General features: G+C 40.8%; 1 protein-coding gene across 1 annotated transcript; it reads right to left on the bottom strand.

The window, feature by feature from the left end:
* Window positions 1–69: 69 nt before the first annotated feature.
* LOC146641737 (polyunsaturated fatty acid lipoxygenase ALOX15B-like) lies at window positions 70–24729 on the bottom strand. The gene is made up of 14 exons (XM_085398526.1): window positions 24583–24729; window positions 23648–23852; window positions 22876–22960; window positions 22480–22593; window positions 19030–19130; window positions 18643–18809; window positions 18332–18475; window positions 13952–14155; window positions 13672–13758; window positions 13419–13588; window positions 5826–5947; window positions 5649–5749; window positions 820–990; window positions 70–679 (listed from the first exon to the last, which is right to left on the bottom strand). Exons 1-14 carry the CDS (start codon window positions 24727–24729, stop codon window positions 500–502), a joined length of 1998 nt encoding a protein of 665 aa, XP_085254652.1. The 3' UTR covers window positions 70–499.
* Between the last annotated feature and the right edge of the window lie 686 nt (window positions 24730–25415).

Raw genomic sequence — 25415 nt, 5'->3', positions numbered from 1 at the left:
TTTAAACATGTGATCACAACACGGCAGTTACACAGTATTTTATCATCACTTGTCACACAATTCCTAAGATGCATAAACTCTATTAATCTGTACGGAATGTAAATATTTTATATGGATTAAGCTTTGTTTGCTAAGTTTTTTTATTATCAGAATTTGAGAAAGGAGAAACTCAGTGATCAGTAACTGTTACACAACAGACATGCAATACACACTGAAATAAGAACAAATATAAATCAAATAATTCATATCTTGAGACAAAAAAGGCCATGACTACACAAACCCCCCTCTTCATAAAAACCTCCTGACTGCAACACCTTTACATTCATTCTTACAGTTTCCCTGTTTGTTATAATCACCGATACACTATTAAGAAGTTTTAAGATTATGATGTACACAAAAGTTAAATCAGTGGAAAAAGTTTAAATCTGGACACACACTCTTCCCCCTACCCCGTTAAATTAATATGAAGCTGAAGGAGAAGATGCCTTTCAATATTCATTCAAATAGATACACTGTTTTCAACCACCTCTGGATCCATGTATGTGTACGGCAAGGCCAACCTTGAGTTTCTAGCTTTGATGTCTGCACTCAGCTTTTTGAGCTCTTCTTGAAATTCTTTTATCTTCAGGAGAGGAAACCTCTCAGTAAAATGCTTCTCTGGGTAGTTGCCAAGAAAAATCTGATGAGATCAATGGTACATTTAGTTTTGGTTCCACTATCACGTTGATCAAATATGTAACTCTAGCAAAATTTTCATGTATTTTACATTAAAATAAACAAACAGCAACATAAAACATAACATCTTTGGTGAGTACTTACACTATCAGAGGACTGCTTGCTGAGTAGCCATACTGTGGACATGGCATGCACTGTTGTGTTAACACTGGGGAATGTGTCCAGTATCGTTTTCTCAGTTGTTGTCCCCTTTTCTTTTGGTGGGGGAAGTTCCATGGTAGTAGGACTGTTGGGCATCCAGCCACCAAAATCGTACTGCATTGGTGAAGTAATTGATACATTATTTATAGGCTTTGAGAGATAGTTTTTAGGTCTGATAGCATTAACCTTTGGATCCAAATGTACCAAATATTCCACATGATTTCTAAGGTGTTTCACATCCAGATTTATCCATCAAGTGTAACATCACACGCTGTGCAGTTTTTTCAGTCGCGTTATTCAGCTTCTGCTCAAACTGCACGATTGACTCACAGGGGTTAGAAGTTTGTAGGTCACGATGCAGGGTCTCACACTATACAGCCCGATGCCCTGATGTGACCTGAGTGCTCACACTGTGCGTCCATAAAATGAAGGTTATAACAGATAATCTGTCCCTCGCTCTCCCTCTCTGTCTTTCACTCACACAGACACGCACCACCACCATCAACTTTGCTAAATTGCTAATGAAAAACATTGATCAGGCAGCTGTGATTGAGCAGCAATGTAAATCCAACTATTTTCACGGTTGTTGTAGTCGTGATAATTTTGTGAGGCCAAATCTAAAAGGCTCGGATGCGCTTGCCAAAGTTCTACAAGTTGTGCCTCCATCGCTTATGTCCAGATCACACGCTGCACTGCTGTGCTACTTCGTTTTTTCACTTTCATTTCTGTGTTTGCGCGTCCGCAGTGTGAGAGGCTGTGGTGACACCCTCACGACGGCTGACAGGATTTCAAACTGGTTTGATTTTCTTACGACGAAGCGATTGATGATCGGGAGCTGGTCATGAGGTGTTAATCTCGTTACCCCACGTATACTACACGATGCATGACACACGATGAAGGCGAAACTCAGGTTTCCAATCACCAAAACGGTCGCACGACTGAAAAATCAAAATGAGCCCAAAATTGCACAGTGTATGCCCAGCATAATGGGCTGAAAAATACGTTAACTTCTACCTTCCTTTAGCAAGTGCGGAAGTCCAACTTTTTGTGCAATGATTAGCATCTTTCTCTGCCTTTTGGGTGCTACCACAGGTGCCTTTGATGGTGCAAAATGTCTCGTCGACATTGTTGGGGAGAAAACTTACAAACAAACAGTACAGCACTTCAGAGTCACAGTGTTAGTGATTATATTTGACAAGCTGAATGCATTCTGTACTGGATAGGAGACACAGCACGAGATTTACTGACAATAGTCTACAGACAATCAGGACCCAGACCACAATGCACTTAATATTGCACTTAAAAAAAGCATTTAATATTGCACCAAAAATAAATAAATAAAAAATCTGCGACAACAAGGCCGCAAAAGGTGAACCGCACTACAGTGAGGGACCACTGTACTGAAAACTGATCACATTTTAGCCAAGAGAACATATTTTTATATCCACTGCACAAGGTTAGTGAGTAACATGTTGGTGGCTGGGTGATTTGAATTACTCACTGTGAAAAAAGTCCTGATCTTGAACTTAATGAAATCTTAGTAAATAAATAATTCTTTGCTGATTTGCTCAAATATCTAGTGTCTATAACACCATAAGCCCATGGACTGCAGTGAATTCTAAGTTTTTAAAAAAACAACTTAAAGACAGACTCTTTTCTTTGCTTTTTCTACCAGGCTACAATTTAGTGTTTGATGCTGCTGACTGTAATTCAATTCAATTCAATTCAATTCAATTTCATTTATATAGCGCCAAATCACAACAAAAGTTGCCTCAAGGCGCTTCATAGATACAGAGAAAAACCCAACAATCATATGACCCCCTATGAGCAAGCACTTTGGCGACAGTGGGAAGGAAAAACTCCCTTTTAACAGGAAGAAACCTCCGGCAGAACCAGGCTCAGGGAGGGGCGGCCATCTGCTGCGACCAATTGGGGTGACAGAAGGAAGACAGGATAAAAGACATGCTGTGGAAGTGAGACAGAGGTTAATAACAGATATGATTCAATGCAGAGAGGTCTATTAACACATAGTGAGTGAGAAAGGTGACTGGAAAGGAAAAACTCAATGCATCATGTGAATTCCCGGCAGCCTACGTCTATTGGATCATAACTAAGGGAGGATTCAGGGTCACCTGGTCCAGCCCTAACTATATGCTTTAGCAAAAAGGAAAGTTTTAAGCCTAATCTTGAAAGTAGAGATAGTGTCTGTCTCCCGAATCCAAACTGGAAGCTGGTTCCACAGAAGAGGGGCCTGAAAACGGAAGGCTCTCCCTCCCATTCTACTTTTAAATACTCTAGGAACAACAAGTAGGCCTGCAGAGCGAGAGCGAAGTGCTCTAATAGGGTGATATGGTACTACAAGGTCATTAAGATAAGATGGGGCCTGATTATCTAAGACCTTGTATGTGAGGAGCAGGATTTTGAATTCAATTCTGGATTTAACAGGAAGCCAATGAAGGGAAGCCAAAACAGGAGAAATCTGCTCTCTCTTTCTAGTCCCTGTCAGGACTCTTGCTGCACCATTTTGGATTAGCTGAAGGCTTTTCAGTGAGTTTTTTGGACATCCTGATAATAATGAATTGCAGTCGTCCAGCCTGGAAGTAATAAATGCATGAACTAGTTTTTCAGCGTCACTGTGAGACAGGATATTTCTAACTTTAGAGATGTTGCGCAAATGGAAGAACGCAGTCTTACATATTTGTTTAATATGTGCGTTGAAGGACATGTCCTGGTCAAAAATGACTCCAAGGTTCCTCACAGTGATACTGGAGGCCAAGGTAATGCCACCCAGAGTAAGAATCTGGTTAGATACCATATTTCTAAGATTTTCAGGGCCGAGTACAATAACCTCAGTTTTATCTGAATTTAGAAGCAGAAAGGTCTTTATGTCTTTAAGACATTCCTGCAGTTTAACTAATTGGTGTGTGTTATCTGGCTTCATGGACAGATAGAGCTGGGTGTCATCTGCATAGCAGTGAAAATTTATGCTGTCTTCTAATGATGCTGCCTAAGGGAAGCATGTATAATGTAAACAGAATTGGTCCTAGCACCGAACCCTGTGGAACTCCATAATTAACCTCAGTGGGTGAAGAGGACTCTTCATTTACATGTACAAATTGGAGTCTATTAGATAGATATGATACAAACCACTGCAGTGCAGTACCTGTAATACCTACAGAATGTTCTAATCGCTCTAATAGGATATTATGGTCAACAGTATCGAATGCTGCACTAAGGTCTAGCAGGACAAGCACAGAGATGAGTCCACTGTCAGAGGCCATAAGAAGATCATTTGTAACCTTCACTAAAGCTGTTTCTGTGCTGTGCTGAGCTCTGAAACCTGACTGAAACTCTTCAAATAAACCATTCCTCTGCAGATGATCAGTTAGCTGTTTGACAACTACTCTTTCAAGGATTTTTGATATGAAAGGAAGGTTCGAGATTGGCCTATAATTAGCTACGACTGCTGGGTCTAGAGATGGCTTTTTAAGTAAAGGTTTAACTACAGCCACCTTGAAGGCCTGTGGTACATAGCCGATTATTAGAGATAGGTTGATCATATTTAAGATCGAAGAATTAATTGATGGCAGGACTTCTTTGAGCAGTTTTGTAGGAATGGGGTCTAAAAGACACATTGATGGTTTGGAGGAAGTAATTATTGAAGTTAACTCAGAAAGATCAATTGGAGAAAAAGAGTCTAACTTAACATCAATGGTACTAAGAGTAGCTGTAGATAATATTACATCTGTGGGATGATTATTGGTAATTTTTATTTGTGAAGAAGTTCATGAAGTCATTACTAGTTAACGTTAAAGGGATGGTTGGCTCAAAAGAGCTCTGACTTTTTGTCAGCCTGGCTAATATTTTATTATGGTGATTAGAGCATGCTCTAGGTATTAAAAATACTGATTTGAATCATATTTACGTAACTCGAATTTGTTAATGATGGAGTTTCATAGCGTTTTATGTTAGGACTCTTTACATTATACATGCCTCTCTTAGGCAGTATCCTTAGAAGGTATAGCGTACCTTTTTTATTAAAAAAAAATTCTGTCCATTAGGCAGATGAAGTGTAAGTTTATCAGTACAGGCAGTCTTAAACACTGTACTTAGGACTGCTGGGTTAGGACTGGTACACCCAGTCTCAGTTGAGAAACTGTAATTAGATTACAGTTTCAATGTTATAGTTACTTGCATTACAAAAATGCAATGCTGCAGTGAGCAGCAACAAGTATTGTATAATATATTACTTCTTTTGAGTAAGGACCCCAACACTGGTCTTTAACATACAATATAAAGCACCTTGAAGTGAGAGTTATGATTCTGCCCTTTATAATTACCATTGAATTAAACTGAAAAACATTTAAAATCCTTCGCATGACTTTCTATCAACTTTTAGATTTCTTAATACATTGGAAGATAAATTATGAACTACTTGAATCACCTTATGACTTAAAAGGAGGGCTGTGGCCTACAACAATGGTCATCACTGTAGTACATGAATGAGTGCACAATAAATGGCATTCCGATTGGAAATAGTTGTACGTAATTTCTGCTTCCATGTTCACGAGGTAAAGTTCAATTATGATCATAGAATACAATAAGCATTAAGTAATGTATTGTATTCACTGCTGATGGAGTTGCATCAACTCCTTCATAAACCTCAAAATTTTAGTGGATTTATCTATGCAAAAGTGATCCATGCAGAGAGAACTGAGAAAATCTGATGTGAACATCATCACTGATAATCAGGATATATTAAAATGCTTCACCTGTCCAGAGTTGACAGCTGAGTGCTGGGCAGAGCAAGTGAAGATCACCATGGTGACAAACTTGACCATCTCATCCATAGTGCTAAATTCTTGAGGAATTCCTGACAGAATAGGCAGAATAAATTATGAATTATGTCAACACAGAAATTAAATATAATATAATAAACAATGAACCACCTGTGGTTTCCTGTGAAAGAAATCCATACTGAAAAATTTCTTTAATCCAGTTCTGCAGTTCTGTGTCTTCTTGGACCTCAGCATCAGTCTTGTAGTAGAAGGCAAGTGTTGACTTCACCAACCTTTGGCCAAATGGAGACACATTCAAACATGTTCCTACTTCCATTGATGGTTTCTAAAACACATTTAAAAAGCTATAATGCATAACAGATAAAATAAATATAAAATATGTATGTTGGGTAATCAGGTTGTTAGTTTTTAACTGTTGCAAATCGGCAACGCCTGCCTCGAGAGGGTTAAAATCTAAAGAATTATGGATTTAATCAACTGCTCCCGTAACGGAACTGACATCCTCTTCTCGACAAAAAGCCTGGGCTCAGGAGAGCCCAATTGGCCTGCAGAGACGTTTGCTGTGTGATACTCTATGGCCGGTTGTGTTGTGTATTTAGCGACATTATCGATGGAGGACATTGAATGAGATCTACCAATTCGGAACCTCGATAACAGAGTTCTGGGTGATTGGATCTGGCTCGGACCTAGCTTATCGAAGAACAAGAAGCAGCCACAGCTGTTCAAAATCCCACCAGGCTGGCCGACAAGATAGACGATGAGTGGAGCTGTGAGTACTCAGACTGTGTTTATTGAACGCATATGGGCAAGATCTTGGAGAAGCTCACGGCTCTGCAATAGGAATTGAGAGATTTAGTCACCAGTGACAGACATTAGACCAGCTCTAAAAACTGGATGCAGTTGTTCGCACTAAACACAAACAACCACCATCTTCACTCATGCGGCTATCCCACTGGCAACAGATAGAGACCTGCCAAGGTTGAAGTTGACTGGAACAACAAAATTCTTCACTAATAACTAATGGTGCAATGGATAAAGGTTGATCCGTAATCCGAACTGATCCCAATCCACAGTTCTGTACGCAGGTGATCCGAAGATTCGAAAAAGAAGGAAAAAAAGTGTATGGTTCACGTCGTCAGTCTGTCAAGTGATAATTATGGCCAGTGTTAGTGGTCCAAGTGGAGGAGCAGAGGAGTTTGCGGCATTTAAGCAGCCCTTTGCTGCCCAATCCGACTGGGCTAAAGCTATTACAAAAGCTACTGGAGTGTTTAGCTGCAGACGGGAGGCCGTATTCCCTTGTGCTAAACAAGGGGTTTAAACTATGACGAATGTGCTTGAGCCACGCTATGATATCCCGTTGCGCGTCCACTTCAGTGACAAGATTGTACCCAGGCATTTACGAGCAGGAAAAGTTTAAAGTTATGGCTGAACTGTCACAGACATCTTCTGTTGCCCAACTACAAATGGGTGGACCTCCAGGTCAACGGAAAGCTACGTGACCGTGACCACTGATTATATCACAGCGGAGTGGTAGATACAAAGTCCTGTACTGCCTTGTATTGCACCTTAATTTGTTTTTATATAATTGCGTGGAATGAGTCTTGTGTTGAATGTTTTTAATAGGCAAAAAATATTTAACTAAGTTAATAAGAATTTTTTTTTTTAAAATTCATTTTTTTCTTTTTTTTGCCGATCTGAAAATTGATCCGATCCGTGACTTGAAACCGTAATCCGATCCGAACCGTGAGATTTTTGATCTGTTGCACCACTACTAATAACTAGAAAAATTTGCATTTCCTGCGAAAATGCTGTGTGGATGCCTTAACGTTGAAGATGTCGGCTGAAAAAAGCAGAAAAAGTTGAAAAAACAAAAAATATTACCCTGAGCAGGATCCAAACTTGGCCCTTCTGGTCTAAACGCAGTGACTCACCTCACTGCACCAAACTCATTCGCACAAAGAAGAGGTGGAGAGACTGACAATTCTGGTGAAATTAGCAGAAGCTGCTTAGAATTGTGCTGATAAGAGGTGAAAAGGCTAAACATTTGGCAGAAAAGAGGTGAATCAGAAGAATTTCTGCTGAAAAGAGGTAAAGAAGCAAAAAGATGAGCTGAAAAGAGGTGTAGAAGCAGAAGTGCTTGCTGAAGATGGCTGTATGTGTAATGACACACTGGAGAGTGTCAAGAAAGCAGAGCGCATGCAAGCAGGGAACATGTGTAGCAACTGTCACAGGTAGGATTCAAACCTCTGCCACCGGGTCTCACGGCAGCTGCCCTACCCTCTGAGCCAAATGAGTTCTGGTCACAAGCAAAGATATGATGAGAGGGAAAATGTGCACTGTGGAGCAGAAGCTCAAATTAGCAGAAAAGAGGTGAAGAGGAAGAACTTTGTTGTGAAATGAGGTAAAGAAACTGAAATTTGTTCTTAAAACAAGTGAAAAAGCTGAACTCTGAAATCCTGCTAAAAAAGCAGAAGAGGCTGATATTTTTCAGCTACTCATTGAGCCAAACTGGTTCTCACATAACTGAAAAAAGGTGGAAAAGCTTAAAATTCTAATGAAAACAGCAGAAGAGGCTGAGTGCACTGTGGAGCAGAAGCTCAAATTAGCAGAAAAGAGGTGAAAACAGCAGAAGAGGGTGAGATTTGTGCTGATAAGAGGTGAAACTGCGGAACCAATCAGAGGTACTGCTTCTGTCTGCTTCATCAGGCTGTGTACTTGTATGTATTTCTGCCATAGACTGTTAACCAGAATCTGAGGTCCATATTAGAAAAGCTGCTAAAATCATTAAACTTTGCAGAATTGTAATAAATTATCAATATGAATTACCGGTCTGTGATAGTGTATAAATTTGTAGTTAAAAAAAAAACATGTGGGCCAAGGTGGAATCGAACCCACGACCTCTGGTCTGAAGAGCGGTGTCATTACCAATCGCGCCACCTCTAAGGGGGCGGGCGCTTTGAAAAAAAGGGTGATGAGGAGTCAGAATTAGATCGCGGTGAGACGCGAAAAACGCCGTTTTTTGGAGTTACAAAACGTCGTGTAACTCAAAAACTAGGTGGGATAGAAGCATAATTCTTGCACTGGGTGAATCAGCGGACTTTGGTGTACTTTGACTGCGATTTACATAGCTCTTTGTATCTCCGTCGCGGAGATATGACGAGAGAAGAAACGGCTTCATTTTCGGAATTTGAAAAATGAGAGGAGGACAGATTTCCACCCCTCAAACAAGTCTAACTCATCTCAGAACGGTAATAGGTGAGAAAATAATTCTTGAATTGTGAGTGTCAGGAGTGTCTGAAGATATACAGGGACAAGCCTCATGTCTTAACTTTGCTTCGTTAAGGAGATATGACGATTTGAAAATGCCTTCAGTTTCAGTATTTCAGCTCTGAGTTTCACAACCTCCCCATAGACTTTGAATGGGGAGTTTTTAGACCATGTGTCACTTCGAGGCAAATTGTGAAAAAAACGTAACTCTCACAATAATTATAGTGACACTGTCTTAAAGCCAGCAAAAATACCTACGTTTTGATGTATAATTTGTGGAAGTTGAGTGGAAATTGAGCGAGTAGCAAGGAGTTGTTCAGACATGAAGAGAAAATTCAGAACGGACGAGTGTGCAGTGGGAGTTAATTGCATAGCAACCATAGCAACACATGTATTTTCTGAAAAATCACAAAGTTGTAACTGAAAACTTAAAGAGTCATTACATGAAAACGGTAACAGATATGAAAAAGCTGAATCACACAGGAATAGCCCAATCATCTGAGAACGTTTTAAAGTTTGAATGGAGTTTCTAGGTGAAAGTATGAGGAAGTAGTTAAGTTTCAAAGACAAGCAAGTTTTAGCAGAATTGTAGAAGTTTCCCATTCATTTCAATGGGACAAATTAAAGGAAAAAAGTGTAATATTTTAAAAAGTATAATAGTAATAAGTACCAAAAGATATAGCAGTCGAAAGCAGAAATAGCAGAACAGTTTAGAGTTTGAATGGTAAAAATCGGCTGAAAACTGAGGGAGTAGTTAAGCGGCAAAGAAACGGAGCAACTAGAATAATAAAGGATAAAGAATAAAGAGAAACAGGATCTCAATAGTGTGGATGCCTACGGCATCCACCCAAAAAATTGCATTTCCTGCGAAAATGCTGTGTGGATGCCTTACGCTGAAGATTTCTGCTGAAAAAAGCAGAAAAAGTTGAAAAAACAAAAAACATTGCCCTGAGCGAGATTCGAACCTGGCCTTTCTGATCTATAGGCGGCGTCTCACCTTACTGGACCAAACTGATTCTTACAAAGAAGAGGTGGAGAGACTGACAATTCTGGTGAAATTAGCAGAAGCTGCTTAGTATTGTGCTAATAAGAGGTGAAAAGGCTAAACATTTAGCAGAAAAGAGGTGAATCAGAAGAAGTTCTGCTGAAAAGAGGTAAAGAAGCAAAAAGATGAGTTGAAAAGAGGTGTAGAAGTGCTTGCTGAAGATGGCTGTATGTGTAATGACACACTGGAGAGTGTCAAGAAAGCAGAGCGCATGCAAGCAGGGAACATGTGTAGCAACTGTCACAGGTAGGATTCGAAACTCTGCCCCCGGGTCTCACGGCAGCTGCCCTACCCTCTGAGCCAAATGAGTTCTGGTCTCAAGCAAATATATGATGAGAGAGAAAATGTGCACTGTGGAGCAGAAGCTCAAATTAGCAGAAAAGAGGTGAAGAGGAAGAACTTTGTTGTGAAATGAGGTAAAGAAACTGAAATTTGTGCTTAAAACAAGTGAAAAAGCTGAACTCTGAAATCCTGCTAAAACAGTAGTAGAGGCTGATATTTTTCAGCTACTCACTGAGCCAAACTGGTTCTCACGTAACTGAAAAAAGGTGGAAAAGCTTAAAATTCTAATGAAAACAGCAGAAGAGGCTAAGTGCACTGTGGAGCAGGAGCTCTAATTAGCAGAAAAGAGGTGAAGAGGAATAATTTCTGCTGAAAAGAGGTAAAGAAGCAAAAAGCCGAGTTGAAAAGAAGTGTAGAAGCAGAAGTGCTTGCTGAAGATGGCTGTATGTGTAATGACACACTGGAGAGTGTCAAGAAAGCAGAGCGCATGCAAGCAGTGAACATGTGTAGCAGCTGTCACAGGTAGGATTCGAACCTCTGCCACCGGGTCTCACGACAGATGCCCTACCCTCTGAGCCAAATGAGTTCTGGTCACAAGCAAAGATATGATGAGAGGGAAAATGTGCACTGTGGAGCAGCAGCTCAAATTAGCAGAAAAGAGGTGAAGAGGAAGAACTTTGTTGTGAAATGAGGTAAAGAAACTGAAATTTGTGCTTAAAACAAGTGAAAAAGCTGAACTCTGAAATCCTGCTAAAACAGCAGAAGAGGCTGATATTTTTCAGCTACTCATTGAGCCAAACTGGTTCTCACGTAACTGAAAAAAGGTGGAAAAGCTTAAAATTCTAATGAAAACAGCAGAAGAGGCTGAGTGCACTGTGGAACAGAAGCTCAAATTAGCAGAAAAGAGGTGAAAACAGCAGAAGAGGGTGAGATTTGTGCTGATAAGAGGTGAAACTGCGGAACCAATCAGAGGTACTGCTTCTGTCTGCTTCATCAGGCTGTGTACTTGTATGTATTTCTGCCATAGACTGTTAACCAGAATCTGAGGTCCATATTAGAAAAGCTGCTAAAATCATTAAACTTTGCAGAATTGTAATAAATTATCAATATGAATTACCGGTCTGTGATAGTGTATAAATTTGTAGTTAAAAAAAAAACATGTGGGCCAAGGTGGAATCGAACCCACGACCTCTGGTCTGAAGAGCGGTGTCATTACCAATCGCGCCACCTCTAAGGGGGCGGGCGCTTTGAAAAAAAGGGTGATGAGGAGTCAGAATTAGATCGCGGTGAGACGCGAAAAACGCCGTTTTTTGGAGTTACAAAACGTCGTGTAACTCAAAAACTAGGTGGGATAGAAGCATAATTCTTGCACTGGGTGAATCAGCGGACTTTGGTGTACTTTGACTGCGATTTACATAGCTCTTTGTATCTCCGTCGCGGAGATATGACGAGAGAAGAAACGGCTTCATTTTCGGAATTTGAAAAATGAGAGGAGGACAGATTTCCACCCCTCAAACAAGTCTAACTCATCTCAGAACGGTAATAGGTGAGAAAATAATTCTTGAATTGTGAGTGTCAGGAGTGTCTGAAGATATACAGGGACAAGCCTCATGTCTTAACTTTGCTTCGTTAAGGAGATATGACGATTTGAAAATGCCTTCAGTTTCAGTATTTCAGCTCTGAGTTTCACAACCTCCCCATAGACTTTGAATGGGGAGTTTTTAGACCATGTGTCACTTCGAGGCAAATTGTGAAAAAAACGTAACTCTCACAATAATTATAGTGACACTGTCTTAAAGCCAGCAAAAATACCTACGTTTTGATGTATAATTTGTGGAAGTTGAGTGGAAATTGAGCGAGTAGCAAGGAGTTGTTCAGACATGAAGAGAAAATTCAGAACGGACGAGTGTGCAGTGGGAGTTAATTGCATAGCAACCATAGCAACACATGTATTTTCTGAAAAATCACAAAGTTGTAACTGAAAACTTAAAGAGTCATTACATGAAAACGGTAACAGATATGAAAAAGCTGAATCACACAGGAATAGCCCAATCATCTGAGAACGTTTTAAAGTTTGAATGGAGTTTCTAGGTGAAAGTATGAGGAAGTAGTTAAGTTTCAAAGACAAGCAAGTTTTAGCAGAATTGTAGAAGTTTCCCATTCATTTCAATGGGACAAATTAAAGGAAAAAAGTGTAATATTTTAAAAAGTATAATAGTAATAAGTACCAAAAGATATAGCAGTCGAAAGCAGAAATAGCAGAACAGTTTAGAGTTTGAATGGTAAAAATCGGCTGAAAACTGAGGGAGTAGTTAAGCGGCAAAGAAACGGAGCAACTAGAATAATAAAGGATAAAGAATAAAGAGAAACAGGATCTCAATAGTGTGGATGCCTACGGCATCCACCCAACAAGATTGTTGTCTGAACTTTCTGTCTGACCTTCAAGGCCACCTGGGTCCACTGGAGACTTGATCTTCTTTCTCCTTCTTTTTTTCTCTTTCTCTCACCCAAACCGATCGCAGCAGATGGCCGCCCCTCCCTGAGCCTGGTTCTGTGGGAGGTTTCTTCCTGTTAAAAGGGAGTTTTTCCTTCCCACTGTCGCCAAAGTGCTTGCTCATAGGGGGTCATATGATTGTTGGGTTTTTCTCTGTATCTATTATTGTAGGGTCTGCTGTACAATATAAAGCATGGGGTGAACACGGGATACACTCACACACATACTCATGTAACGGACACAGACACTGAGTTGTTTTTGTTTTGCTGTCCTTAAACTGCTCTCCTAGTGGAGGTGAGTCTGAGTAGAGTCCTTTTTTTCTCCTCCTGTCCCTGATGTTGTGAATTTTCACTGTTCTTTTTAAATGCTATCTATTCTGACCTGTCTCCGCAATGTGATGTTTGTGTAATATATGTATGGTCAGAAGGGTCAGTTTCACTGCAGGCAACTGCATGTCACAAATAAAGGCTTCATTCATTTATTCTTTCATTTAAAATAATAACTGGGAAGCCATCTGGAAGAATTTTGTTTTTGTTTCGGCAAGCATCTGAAAGTACATTACTAAATTTACCAGGGTGTGAAGAATGGCCTAGGTGAACTTCGAAATAAATTGAAGTTATTCTGTATGTTGTGTCAGACAAAGTGGTAATAGAACCTGTTGATGATTTCCCAAAGCTGGAGTCCATCATCCCTGTAGTAGAAGTTTGGCACATCTTTCAGTCCACGTTCCTCAATATCATCTGGGATACAGAGGGAGCTGTAGGTCAGTGAGGTCAGTGATCTTCTCAGGATTGTGAGGGCACCCTCTCCACCAGAAGATGTAAACTAGGAAACAGTCAAATCTTAGTGGCAAAAAAATACATGTTGGTCAAAAAGAACATTTGTTTGTCCTTTTTGTTTGTTTATACCTTAGCAAAAGTTCCTCCTTTAGATATCAGAAGCATCCGAGCTAAGAAGTTGATGTTCAAAGTGTAGCGAGTGTGAGGTATGAGAAGCTGAGGGAAGCAGAGAAGTTCATTTGTAAGAAGACTACTTTTTCCTTTCTTGTCTGATGTTTTATATTCAAATGTTTAATTCTGCTGTATAACATATATGTAAATGGCTAACATCAAAGTCACAAGTTTTGTTGCTTTCTGTACCATTTACCATTGTGTTAAATCTTCGAAACAATTAATCAACTTTACATACCTTGTACAGTGGATGCACCATTGGAAGGTTGCGGAGCAGTGACACTGCAAAAACCTCAGCCAGCAGATGAGTGCGCAGCAGATGAGCATTTAGTTCATAAAGGTTGAAGTTTGCACTTCTCACAAACGTCTTGGCCAACAACCAGTCGTACTCAGAATCACTAGGATAAAAAATCGGGTTGTCCTTTGTTGGTTTCTGCTTCAGCTGCAGGAGAAGGAATAAATGTGTTTTCTTACTTATACTACCTTTTTTTTAATCATTACGAACTGCTAACCATCAAACACTTTTATAGATGTTGAGCAGACCAACTCAAACACAAACTGCAATGAAAAGCTTTATTTACTGTAAAAATAACGATTAAAGGCGCAGGAAAGAAACAGACCGAGGATCTTTGATAATCCAGGGAGACAGAAAAATGGCAGTTAGTGACTGGAAAGCACATGACTAGGAAAAGATTTGGATACTGAATGAAAGAATTTAAAGGTGAGTAGAGATTATTTGTCAAGTTAAAAAGGTCTTGTGTGAGGAGTTTGAGGAAAGGTGGCTGAGGCAGAGAGGAATAAAGGTAAGAGTAGTGGTGTGTGAGAGGCATAGAGGTGTTCAGGTAAGCAGCACACAGTGCAGGATTTACGGTGGCAGGACAGTCTGATGAAAGTGGAGAAGGGTCATGGCTGATATTCTTCTGAAAGATCCTGGGAAAACTGGCAAGCTGGAAGGAGGACTGCCGAAAAGCAAAAGTAGAAACTGCAGATTGACACTTTCCCAAAATTCAAGTCACAACAAAACCACCAGAGCAGAGACAACAATCAGGCGTAGGATATCTGCCTCGTTGCTACTTAAATACACTAGGTTGACAGAACCAAATGGCCCTAGTTGTGCCAGAGAAACCATGTACACCACAGTCACACCCAGCTGCCCAACTGTTCCTGAAAAGCAAAACAGAAAGCGGTAGGTAAACCCCATCCACGCTGGATCGTACCAGTCCTCCTTTTCCCTGGTTGGCAAATCAATGATTCTACGTCACAGAAAAGTCTGCCTTCGTATCCTCTGGCTGTGATGTAGGTGTTAAGGCATGGAGGGAACTGTGATTTCAGTCTCTTCGCCCTTGTAATGTAATTTATAGATAATTGAAAGGGGAGAGACTAGTAGCCGAGAGTCTTAGGGGTCATGTGGAGGAAGGAGCCACTGCTGTTTGTGTCAAAATATTACTAGGGAACTAAAGATAAATCTGCAGTCTCTAAGTCAGGTTTAAGGACCCAATTTGGGGCTGAAGGGATGATGAATTGTAAGAAGTGTGACAAACAGAACGTGCTGATCAAAAACCCTGTGATGATGATGGTGGGGAGTAACTGGCAGTTACTTCCACAGGAGCCTCAAGGGCCAAACCTCCGTACTGAGTTGTTTCATAAGCTAACCCATACGGAAAAGAAATAGTAAAAACTTATATGTGATTTACTCATGAAAGTGGCCACTTTCATGAGTAAATCATTTAAGGCTTACATGATTTACTCATGAAAGTGGCCACTTTCTCATTACTTTCATACATTGTTTTAGTAAGTATCCAAAACATACAAGTTTCATTATATAATTTTTCAAGGGATCTTATATCTGTTTTTACTCTTGTATGCTTTTCATACAAGTTTCACACAAGACAGATACAAACTTTATAAGATTTATATATATCTTTTCCATATGGGAACTGTCAATTAAATCAGCACCAGAGTTTAAAATCACTTAAAAAGAAAGAGTGCTAGTGACAGGTTGTTGCATGTGGGGACCTTCGAGTCCAGAAGACACCGCTTACCAGTACCGCCACATTTGGAGGTTGGCACTTTCTTTAGGTTGAATGAGGCAGGTGGCCAAGAAAGGACAGACAGATCGCAATATGTGCAGAGTCACTCCACAAATCTCTGCCATCACCTTTGATGCCGGTCTTGTGTGACCCTGCTGCATTGGCTCCCATGCTACAAGCTAACAGATAAATCCCAATAGCTAAATTGACAAGATGAGAATTTTGAGAATCTTGTATGATCTTGTTGTGATTGTTTTAAGTTTCTGTCTGCTGTTTTTATCTTTGCTTTGTGTTGTTGGCGTTTTGTTCATATCTAAATATTAAGAGAAAGATCACATGTGACTCCTCATTAGGATAGGATTAGTGTAGGTGTATGAGATTTTAACTTCAGTTTGATATTGTTAGATGATATTCCTGAGTAGGGATGGGTATCGTTTAGGTTTTATCCGATATCGGTGCCAAACCGGTACTTTTGAAACGGTGCCGGTGCTTAAACGGTGCTCAAACCGGTGCTCAAACCGGTGCTTAAAGAATGGAGAACACAAAATTGGTCCAAAAACCTCTCATGTTCAGCTGTTTTTTTTTTGTAAAAAGATAACAATGTTAGCCTTTTCTGCAGCTATGGGGCATATATGGTATCACTCTTGGCTGGAAGCAGTGCTTAAACAATGGAAAAAACACAAACTTTGTCCAAAAACCTCTCATGTTTAACTGTTTTCCACTTTTTCTTTGGTCATTTTAGCCTTTTTGGCCAGGGTGAAGGGAGTATCTGCCATCAAACAAGAAGTCAGCTGCATGTAACTACGACTGTGTTTGCTAGTTCACCTTATATGCATTCATTTAATAATGTGGTTAGCCTACTCAGCATAAATTACACACGAACAACATTAAGCTACTCACGCAGAGAAGAACGGCTGCTGCTGCCATTATCATCCGTCATCATTTTTGCTACACTGGCAGGGCTAGGGGCCAGGACTCTCCTCTTCGGGTGCAGTAGATGCGCTCGGTGTGAGGTCTCGCAGCACGCTATCAAATACGGCGCATTTTTCGGCTTTAAAAAAAACGCTATGCGTCGCCAGGTGTTTCATCGGATTTGAGGTGTTACCTCCTTTGACAGTATCACAGTATCACCTTAAAGCACTTGTTGCAGGCTGCTGAGTTTGCATATTTTGCTGTGAAGTACAGCCAGACTTTTGACCGCTTGCCTTGGGCATTTTTAATCTGTAGCTCCGCTCTAAAATAACGTACGTACCTGGACCCGCCTACTATCCTCGGAAACGTAAAATGATTGGCTAGAATTCAAAGTGTATGACATCTCAGGAAAAAAAAGCACCGAAATAAAGCACCGAAATGTGCGCTGCTTTTCGGTCTGGTTACTACCATTTATGTCAGAACCGATACCGGTACCCATCCCTATTCCTGAGACATTCCTTGATATGCTGCTTAGAGATAGTGGTTATTCTCAAAGCTGAGCCAACCAGAATCTATCCAGCCTTTAAGCGATGATGTGCTGAATCCTGCTTCCGGTCCAAAAGTACTCTGCTTTTAATAGGGCTATTGTGCTTTTAACATATTTTAATGCTTTGTATCTTGTTCTATTTCATCTCAACAAGCCCCTAAAAACAGTCAGTGATCACTGTCGGCCTCTCTCTATTTTTATTTCCGCTAATCATTTTAAAGCTCAGTTTTTTAAAACCTTACGATGTAACTACAGCACAGCCCATGCAGCAGTATATTAATGACTAACCTTGTTTTGTGGATGGATTATCTCACTTGTTCCCCTGACTGAAGTTTGGTCCGTTTACAGCATCCTGCCATGCTAATGTTATGCTAACATAGCTGTGTCGCTAGCGATCATGCAGCACATCATTATATACCTGCTAGTCCAAGTTCTGTAATCCTACAAACGCCACTGCTGTTTAGTTTTCTGTCTTCATTTATGTTGGGAGTGATAGCAGAGCTGTAACGTTTTAATTTTTTCAGAAGTCTCTCATTCAGAACATGGTGTATTATATTTAAATGGAAGCTAGCGAGCTAACTCCCTGCTAACTTCGACTTCAGTTAAATTTCATAAATAATTCAGTTTTCATGGATGCCTGGATGTTAAACTTAATCATTGCACCTGGTAAAACAGCAACACTGATCATTTTATTAAAGATGAATGAATTTAGACAGTTTTTAAACTCTCAGTAATGCTGCAGAGATCTTTTGACTTAGGAACCTGCAGCGGAGTTTGGGCCCAGACGCGGCTAATGACGTCAGCCTTAAAGACCGGATAGACAATCAATAAGAGAATTGATAATGAATGGAATCCACGAGTGATATTGATATTGGAATTGGAATAAATTCTTATTAATTTCATTCCCTAGCTAAAGCTACTGAGAACTTTTTTCTGGCACAGACATTGGCAACAACAACAGGGATTGGTTTAGCAAGAGCTAATCTCTATGCAGAAGGAAAAAGATAAACAAAATCCATATACAATAGATGCACATTGTCTAAAGCAATTTGAGTGCTCAGGTAGGGTTGAAAAGTGCTATATAAGAACCAGTTAATTTACGTTATTAATGTCTGAGTTCTAAGCTCACCTGAATAGCAACTGGCATTAACTGATCAGCATTGTTTTTCCAAAGTAGGACAAGCGGGGCCATCAAGAACTGTTTGTTCCCATTGATGGTGTTTGACTCCACTTCATCCAAAATCTTGTAGTCACACAGGAAGATGTTACCCTTCTGTTTGAAATTTCAGAAGGAATGACAAATTATTTGACCCCATGCATTTAGTCTGGGTATTACAACTGCAAAGTAAAATTTGCCAATACAAATACCTCACCAACATACAAATAAGAGCAACCAGATATCAGTCAACTTTATTTAATAGAAATTTAAATTAAATAAACCTCCATTTCTTCTGCCAAATTATGCTGACCATCAGGGAAAACCGTTTCATCCGTGACAGATAAGTTATTGGGCAGTTGTGTACAGCGTTGGATCAAAATGGGATTGGTACCATTTAGAAACTGATAGCCAAAGAATGCATCTTCCTTCCAGTGTTTAGAGACGTATTCTAGAAATAAAACATAATTTTACTTCTCTGTGTTTAAAATGCTGTACAATCCTTCTCAACCACTGTTAATATCATAAAATTTGACCGCAGGCAAAAAACAGGAAAGTAAAATTCATCATGTCATGGACATAAATGCCAGAGTCCTAATAATATGACTTATTCTATGTTACTTTATGTGCTATTATACATTATATAATATGGTCTAATGATTGTTCATTACCTGAAACCTGAGTTTTGTGGACATTTAATAGTTGTTTAATATCCTCTATACAATTAAACTTGTTAGACTGAAGCATTCCCATCAGTCCCAGCCTTCCCAGTCTAGAAAAAAACACAGTAGCTTTTTCAGATGATTAGAATCATATATATATATATATATATATATATATATATATATATATATATATATATATATATATATATATATATATATATATATATAACAGGGCATTGTTGGAATGCTACTACGCAAGTAACCCCGGCGGAAGGGGCTACATGAATAGGATGGATTCTTCGATACCCAACATCCACAATGACGGCGAAACAACTAGTAGCTCAGTGTTCCAACATTCGAAAGAAGGGACTGCTCTCACAGCTAGAGATTGACGAGGTACAACACAAATGCTATGGCAAGGAGGAGTCAGGACGCCAGGTCAGGGGGGCGATATCATCACCCCCACCCGAGATTGGGTACATAGCCCCAAGTGCAATAGGAGAAGGATTGCACGTTAAGTGCGAGAGGAACTGACCTGAAAGATAGGATCATGGCCAAGCTTGAAACCTGGATCCCCCGTAGCCGGTTACCAAGATTAAGTGAAGTACCCTCAGAAGGTCTGCTAGATGATGTTAATGCAGCACTACGGACAATACCTACAACCACGATTACCGACACTAACAAGCTGATCTACAATACGGCAGCAGTGATCAGTGAGATGCTTGGCTACAAGATGAACAGCCACAAGGGGCAGTACCCTCCATGGAGAAGGAGGCTAGAGGGCAAGATCAAAGTAGCACGGAGGGAGGTTTGCCAACTAACGGAGTTGCAGAAAGGTGCGACAAAGAAGGTGCATAAGAAATACAGCAAGCTGTCCATACCTGAGGCCTTGGAAACTGCCAAGCAAAGACTCACAGCCTTGGCCAGCCGCTTGAGGAGGTACACCAGAGAGATAGAAGGCAGGAGAATAAACCAGCTGTTCTCCACAGAACCAGCAAAGGTGTACTCTCAGTGGCAAGGGAACAATAATAATAAGAGAACAGCACCACCCAGGCTGGAGACCGAGCAATACTGGAAGAGCATATGGGAGAAGGACGCAACCCATAACGGCAATGCTCAGTGGCTAGTGGATCTGAGGGCAGACCACAGCGACCTCCCCGAACAGGGTCCAGTAACCATCACAGTGGCAGATATCCAAGAAAGGGTCTCCAGTATGAAGAGTTGGACAGCACCAAGGCCCGACATGGTTCACGCCTACTGGCTAAAGAAGCTGACTGCACTCCACGAGCGTCTGGCAGCACAAATGAACCAGCTGCTAGTTAACGAGAGACACCCGGAATGGCTAACCGAAGGTCGGACGGTCCTGATCCCCAAGGACCCCAAGAAGGGACCGGTCCCCTCCAACTACCGACCAATAACCTGCCTCAGTACTACATGGAAGCTCCTGTCAGGCATCATATCGGCTAAGATGAACAGGCACATGGGTCAATACATGAGCGGGACACAGAAAGGAATTGGCAAGAATACCAGAGGCGCAAAACACCAGCTACTGGTAGACAGAACAGTCAGCCGAGACTGCAAGACCAGACTGACCAACCTGTGCACTGCCTGGATTGATTACAAGAAGGCCTATGACTCAATGCCCCACAGCTGGATACTGGAATGCCTAGAATTGTACAAGATCAATGAGCCTTCATCAGGAACTCAATGGGGATGTGGCGTACAACACTAGAGGCCAACTCCAAGCCCATAGCACAAGTCACCATCAAGTGCGGGATCTACCAAGGAGATGCTCTGTCCCCACTGCTGTTCTGCATAGGCCTGAACCCCCTCAGTGAGATCATTAACAAGACTGGCTACGGATACTGACTACAGAACGGAGCAGTTGTCAGCCACCTCCTGTACATGGATGACATCAAGCTGTATGCCAAGAGTGAACGAGACATCGATTCACTGATCCACACTACCAGGCTATACAGCAATGACATTGGAATGTCGTTCGGACTGGAGAAGTGTAGTCGGATGGTAACAAAGAGAGGGAAGGTAGTCAGAACTGAGGGGATTGAACTACCAGAAGGCAACATTGCAGACATAGAGGACAGTTACAAGTACCTGGGGATCCCGCAGGCGAATGGGAACCATGAAGAGGCCGCTAGAAAAGCTGCAACCACCAAGTACCTGCAGAGGGTCAGGCAAGTCCTGAGGAGTCAGCTGAATGGTAAGAACAAGATCCGGGCCATCAACACGTACGCCCTGCCCGTGATCAGGTACCCTGCTGGGGTAATAGGCTGGCCAAAGGAGGAGATAGAAGCCACTGACATAGGAAGGGGGCCGGGGACTGGTGAGTGTCAGCACCACAGTCCAGGATGAGACAACGAACATCCAAGAATACATTGGCAAGATGGCCCCAACTGACCGAGTGCTCAGTGAATACCTCAGGCAGCAGAAACCCAACAAAGAGGAGGGAGACGAGGAACCATCATGGAAGGACAGGCCCCTGCACGGTATGTACCACCGGCAGATAGAGGGGGTGGCTGATATCCAGAAATCCTACCAGTGGCTGGACAAAGCTGGACTGAAAGACAGCACAGAGGCACTAATCATGGCAGCACGAGAACAAGCTCTGAGTACAAGATCCATAGAGGCTGGGGTCTATCACACCAGGCAAGACCCCAGGTGCAGGCTGTGTAAAGATGCCCCAGAGACAATCCAGCACATAACAGCAGGGTGCAAGATGCTAGCAGGCAAGGCATACATGGAACGCCATAACCAAGTGGCCGGCATAGTGTACAGGAACATCTGTGCCGAGTATAACCTGGAAGTCCCGAGGTCAAAATGGGAGATGCCCCCAAGGGTGGTGGAGAATGACCGAGCTAAGATGCTGTGGGACTTCCAGATACAGACGGACAAAATGGTGGTGGCTAACCAACCGGACATAGTGGTGGTAGATAAACAGAAGAAGACGGCCGTAGTGATCGATGTAGCGGTTCCGAATGACAGCAACATCAGAAAGAAGGAACACGAGAAGCTGGAGAAATACCAAGGGCTCAGAGAAGAGCTCGAGAGGATGTGGAGGGTGAAGGTAACGGTGGTCCCCGTGGTAATCGGAGCACTAGGTGCGGTGACTCCCAAGCTAGGCGAGTGGCTCCAGCAGATCCCGGGAATAACATCGGAGATCTCTGTCCAGAAGAGCGCAGGGCTGGGAACAGCTAAGATACTGCGCAGGACCCTCAAGCTCCCAGGCCTCTGGTAGAGGACCCGAGCTTGAAGGATAAACCGCCCGCAGGGGCGTGCTGGGTGTTTTATAAATATATATATATATATATATATATATATATATATATATATATGTATGTATTGTATTGTATGTATATGTATGTATATCTATATGTATACATATATATATATGTATATATGTATATATATATGTATATATATATGACATGAGGGGTTCACCCTGTGGCCCCAATGTAGACCATCTCCACAGTCTTAGTCAAAGAGAAGCGGATGTCATAGGGGAGTGATAAAACACTGTCTGCCTTCAGGTGGGAGATGCCCTGCTCGTCCCAGCTGGAAAAGAAGATAAAGGCAAAACATATAAAATATACAAAAACAAAATAACTTAAGTGTAGTGGAAAGGGATTATAGTACAGAAAACAAATGGCATTACTGACTAATTGTTTGTATATGCACATCTATGCTTCGACCATGCACATCAAATTCTAGCAGATATTATGTAGTGTTTAAATTATCTTGGTATTTCACAAATTTACATCCAACTGATCGAGCCAGGGGTGGAGAAGGATTTCAGGCCTTCATTCTATTGGTTCTCCTGATGCTCTCATCTCTTACCTGTAGATTTTGCGTCTTTCCAGAAGCTCCTGTTCCCGACTGTACGGGCTAGGAAGTCTGTGCTTGTCTTCAATTGCTGTGAGAGCTAGAAAAAACACACACAAGGTAAAAATTCTTTTAAAAGACAGAACGGTTTGGATTTGATCTACCTGCTTGGTCTGTTTCATTAGTTCTGGTTACCAGTTGCAGATGTTCCTGCTGGTTTTCATGATATTGTTTGTTTTTGTTTCAATTAACTCCAGATGTTTGTGGTCAGAGTTGATGATAAATTATAATATAAGTTATATCCATTATTCCTAGAATTTTGCTGTGCTTGCAGCACTTTTACTCTTACTTTTACTTTGTCGTGTAGTGTACTTAGTGTGTACTCAGTTTGTGTGTGGGCGTGTCAAAATAATGAGGAATCTCCGGAATGTTACAGATACTGGCCAAAAAACTACCAAAGGTAGATTGCAATGTAAACGCTGTCTTCAGGTGGAAAACTGGAGGAGCAATACACTTGCTGCTGATTTGCTCCTCCGTCTTGTGGTGGACAGGAACTATTCTCTCAAACACTCACTGAGGAGATCCAATTAGCAAATTCTTTATTGTCTATAAAATTTCTCTTAAAGATTTTTAAAAAAAAAGAAAAAAGAAGACAGGCAGAAAAAAAAGAAGACTTTCTTAATGTGTCATTTTTCAGTTAATTTTTATAATCTTTATGATCTCTTCTAAATGAATAGCTACATCATTTTTTGCTTTTAATTTATTCATTTCTAACATTGACACAAACCTGCTCCCTCTCTGAAGTAGTGCGGCTTGCTGTTAGTGATCCAGCGGTAGACAGGAAAGCTGTATTTGCCTCCCTCAGGGGACGTCACATCCACCTTAGCAGGATACCAAGCCATGTTTGGGACAAGCGTCTGATTCTCTTTTTCTAGCTCTATCAGTGCTAGATGTCCAAGGGATTTTCGGCAGGACACAATAAAATGTGACACCTGAAGTAAAAGTAGCATATACCTTTGAATACCTTTGAAAAATGTACAATAGGTCAGCATGTATTAAACTGACAATTGTATTTTATCATACGTCTTTACCTCCTAGTAATCACAGTGCAGTTACTATACAGGCAAAATTAAAATGTACATTTCAGTTTCAGAGTATTTAATGCTATAAATCACGATGTAATCTCATATAACCATGGCACAAATTTAAACATCCATTTTCCTGTGGAGAATATTTTATCTGATTAGGAAGGATACCACCCTTCCCACTGTGGAAAGTACAGCCTTGTTTCGAATAACATGGCCAAATTGATTAAAAACTCCAGAATGTGACTAACTGTAGTTGAGTTTATGTACGACAGACTTTTAAGGTGGCTGTAATCAAACCACTATTTATTAAGCTCTCTCAGGTTTTGTCTTGTCTCCCACAGTTTGTGTTCCATCCACTCTCCCTATGCTCTCTTTTCTTTGACCTTACTTCCAAGTAATAACTTACTTCCAGATGGCTGCCTCTCCCTGAACTTGCTTCTTCTGGAAGACTTTTAACTTCTATAAGGGAGTTGATTTCCTACTGCCTTTATATTGCTCATAGCAGATTATCTGTTTGTTGTGGCTTTCTCTAATGTCGTATGCTCTTTACCTTAAAATAGAGACTACCTGGAGGTGACTGTTATTGTGAATTGAGTTTATATATATAAAAAAAGTAACTGAGTATCATACTTACTGCTCCCCTGTAGAAAGATGGCACACAGCTCCACAGGTGTGTGCGTTCACTCTCTCCATCTGTGCCGACTAGCTTAATGTAGATCTTGTTAAAAGTGGAGGCATTGGAGACATTGCCAGTGAAAATGATCACCTCATAATCGCCCATTTTCACTCTTGAAAGAAGAAAAATCCTGATGGGAACAAAATTATATTAACCAAAAGATATTATGAGAAGTAATTTCAAATGTGTCCTCTATCTACGATCAGTTTCAGTGCAGAAACTGTCAGTGTTATCTATCTTACCTCTGCTAATGACGCCAAGATCTTACTCTGAAGATCTTCCCTGTTCATCTAACAACTCAAAACCGATTTCTCTTTTTATGCAGAACTTGTGGGAGTGTCCTCTAAGGTGCATCTGTCAACAATGTTCAACCTTTTCAATGTTTCATTTCATTCGTTCATTTTAAATCTCTGCCGTTCTGTGTCTCTGCACAGAATAAGTCCTAATCCATTGATGCTTTGTGGGTGACATTAATTAGCTACACCAAGAATATACACAAAATCAATCTGCACTGCATTTTGAAGTGTTTCATTGTGTTTGCTGGTAAAGATTTTGGTCAAGGTCATATTTCAATACAGGTGTGACTGAGCATCAGCTGCAGGTTACCAGAAACAAACTGAGCAGGATCTCATTGGAAATCAGAATCAGTGCAGTTGCATTTTAATGCTTTTATTGCAAATAGAAAAATAAATAAAAGTAAAAAATAATAAATAAAAGCAATGCTTTTCAGTTGGTATTAACACTGTATTGTTTTCGTTCAAAAGATGAGCAATGAAACATGAAATTGTTTT

Source organism: Rhamphochromis longiceps, linkage group LG23, assembly GCF_057381845.1.
Source record: "Rhamphochromis longiceps isolate RC_006_pf linkage group LG23, R_longiceps_female_GT1.1, whole genome shotgun sequence".
Lineage (NCBI taxonomy): Eukaryota > Metazoa > Chordata > Actinopteri > Cichliformes > Cichlidae > Rhamphochromis > Rhamphochromis longiceps.
The sequence above is the reverse complement of the archived record's forward strand: the minus strand, read 5'-3'. Positions and strand labels throughout refer to the sequence as shown.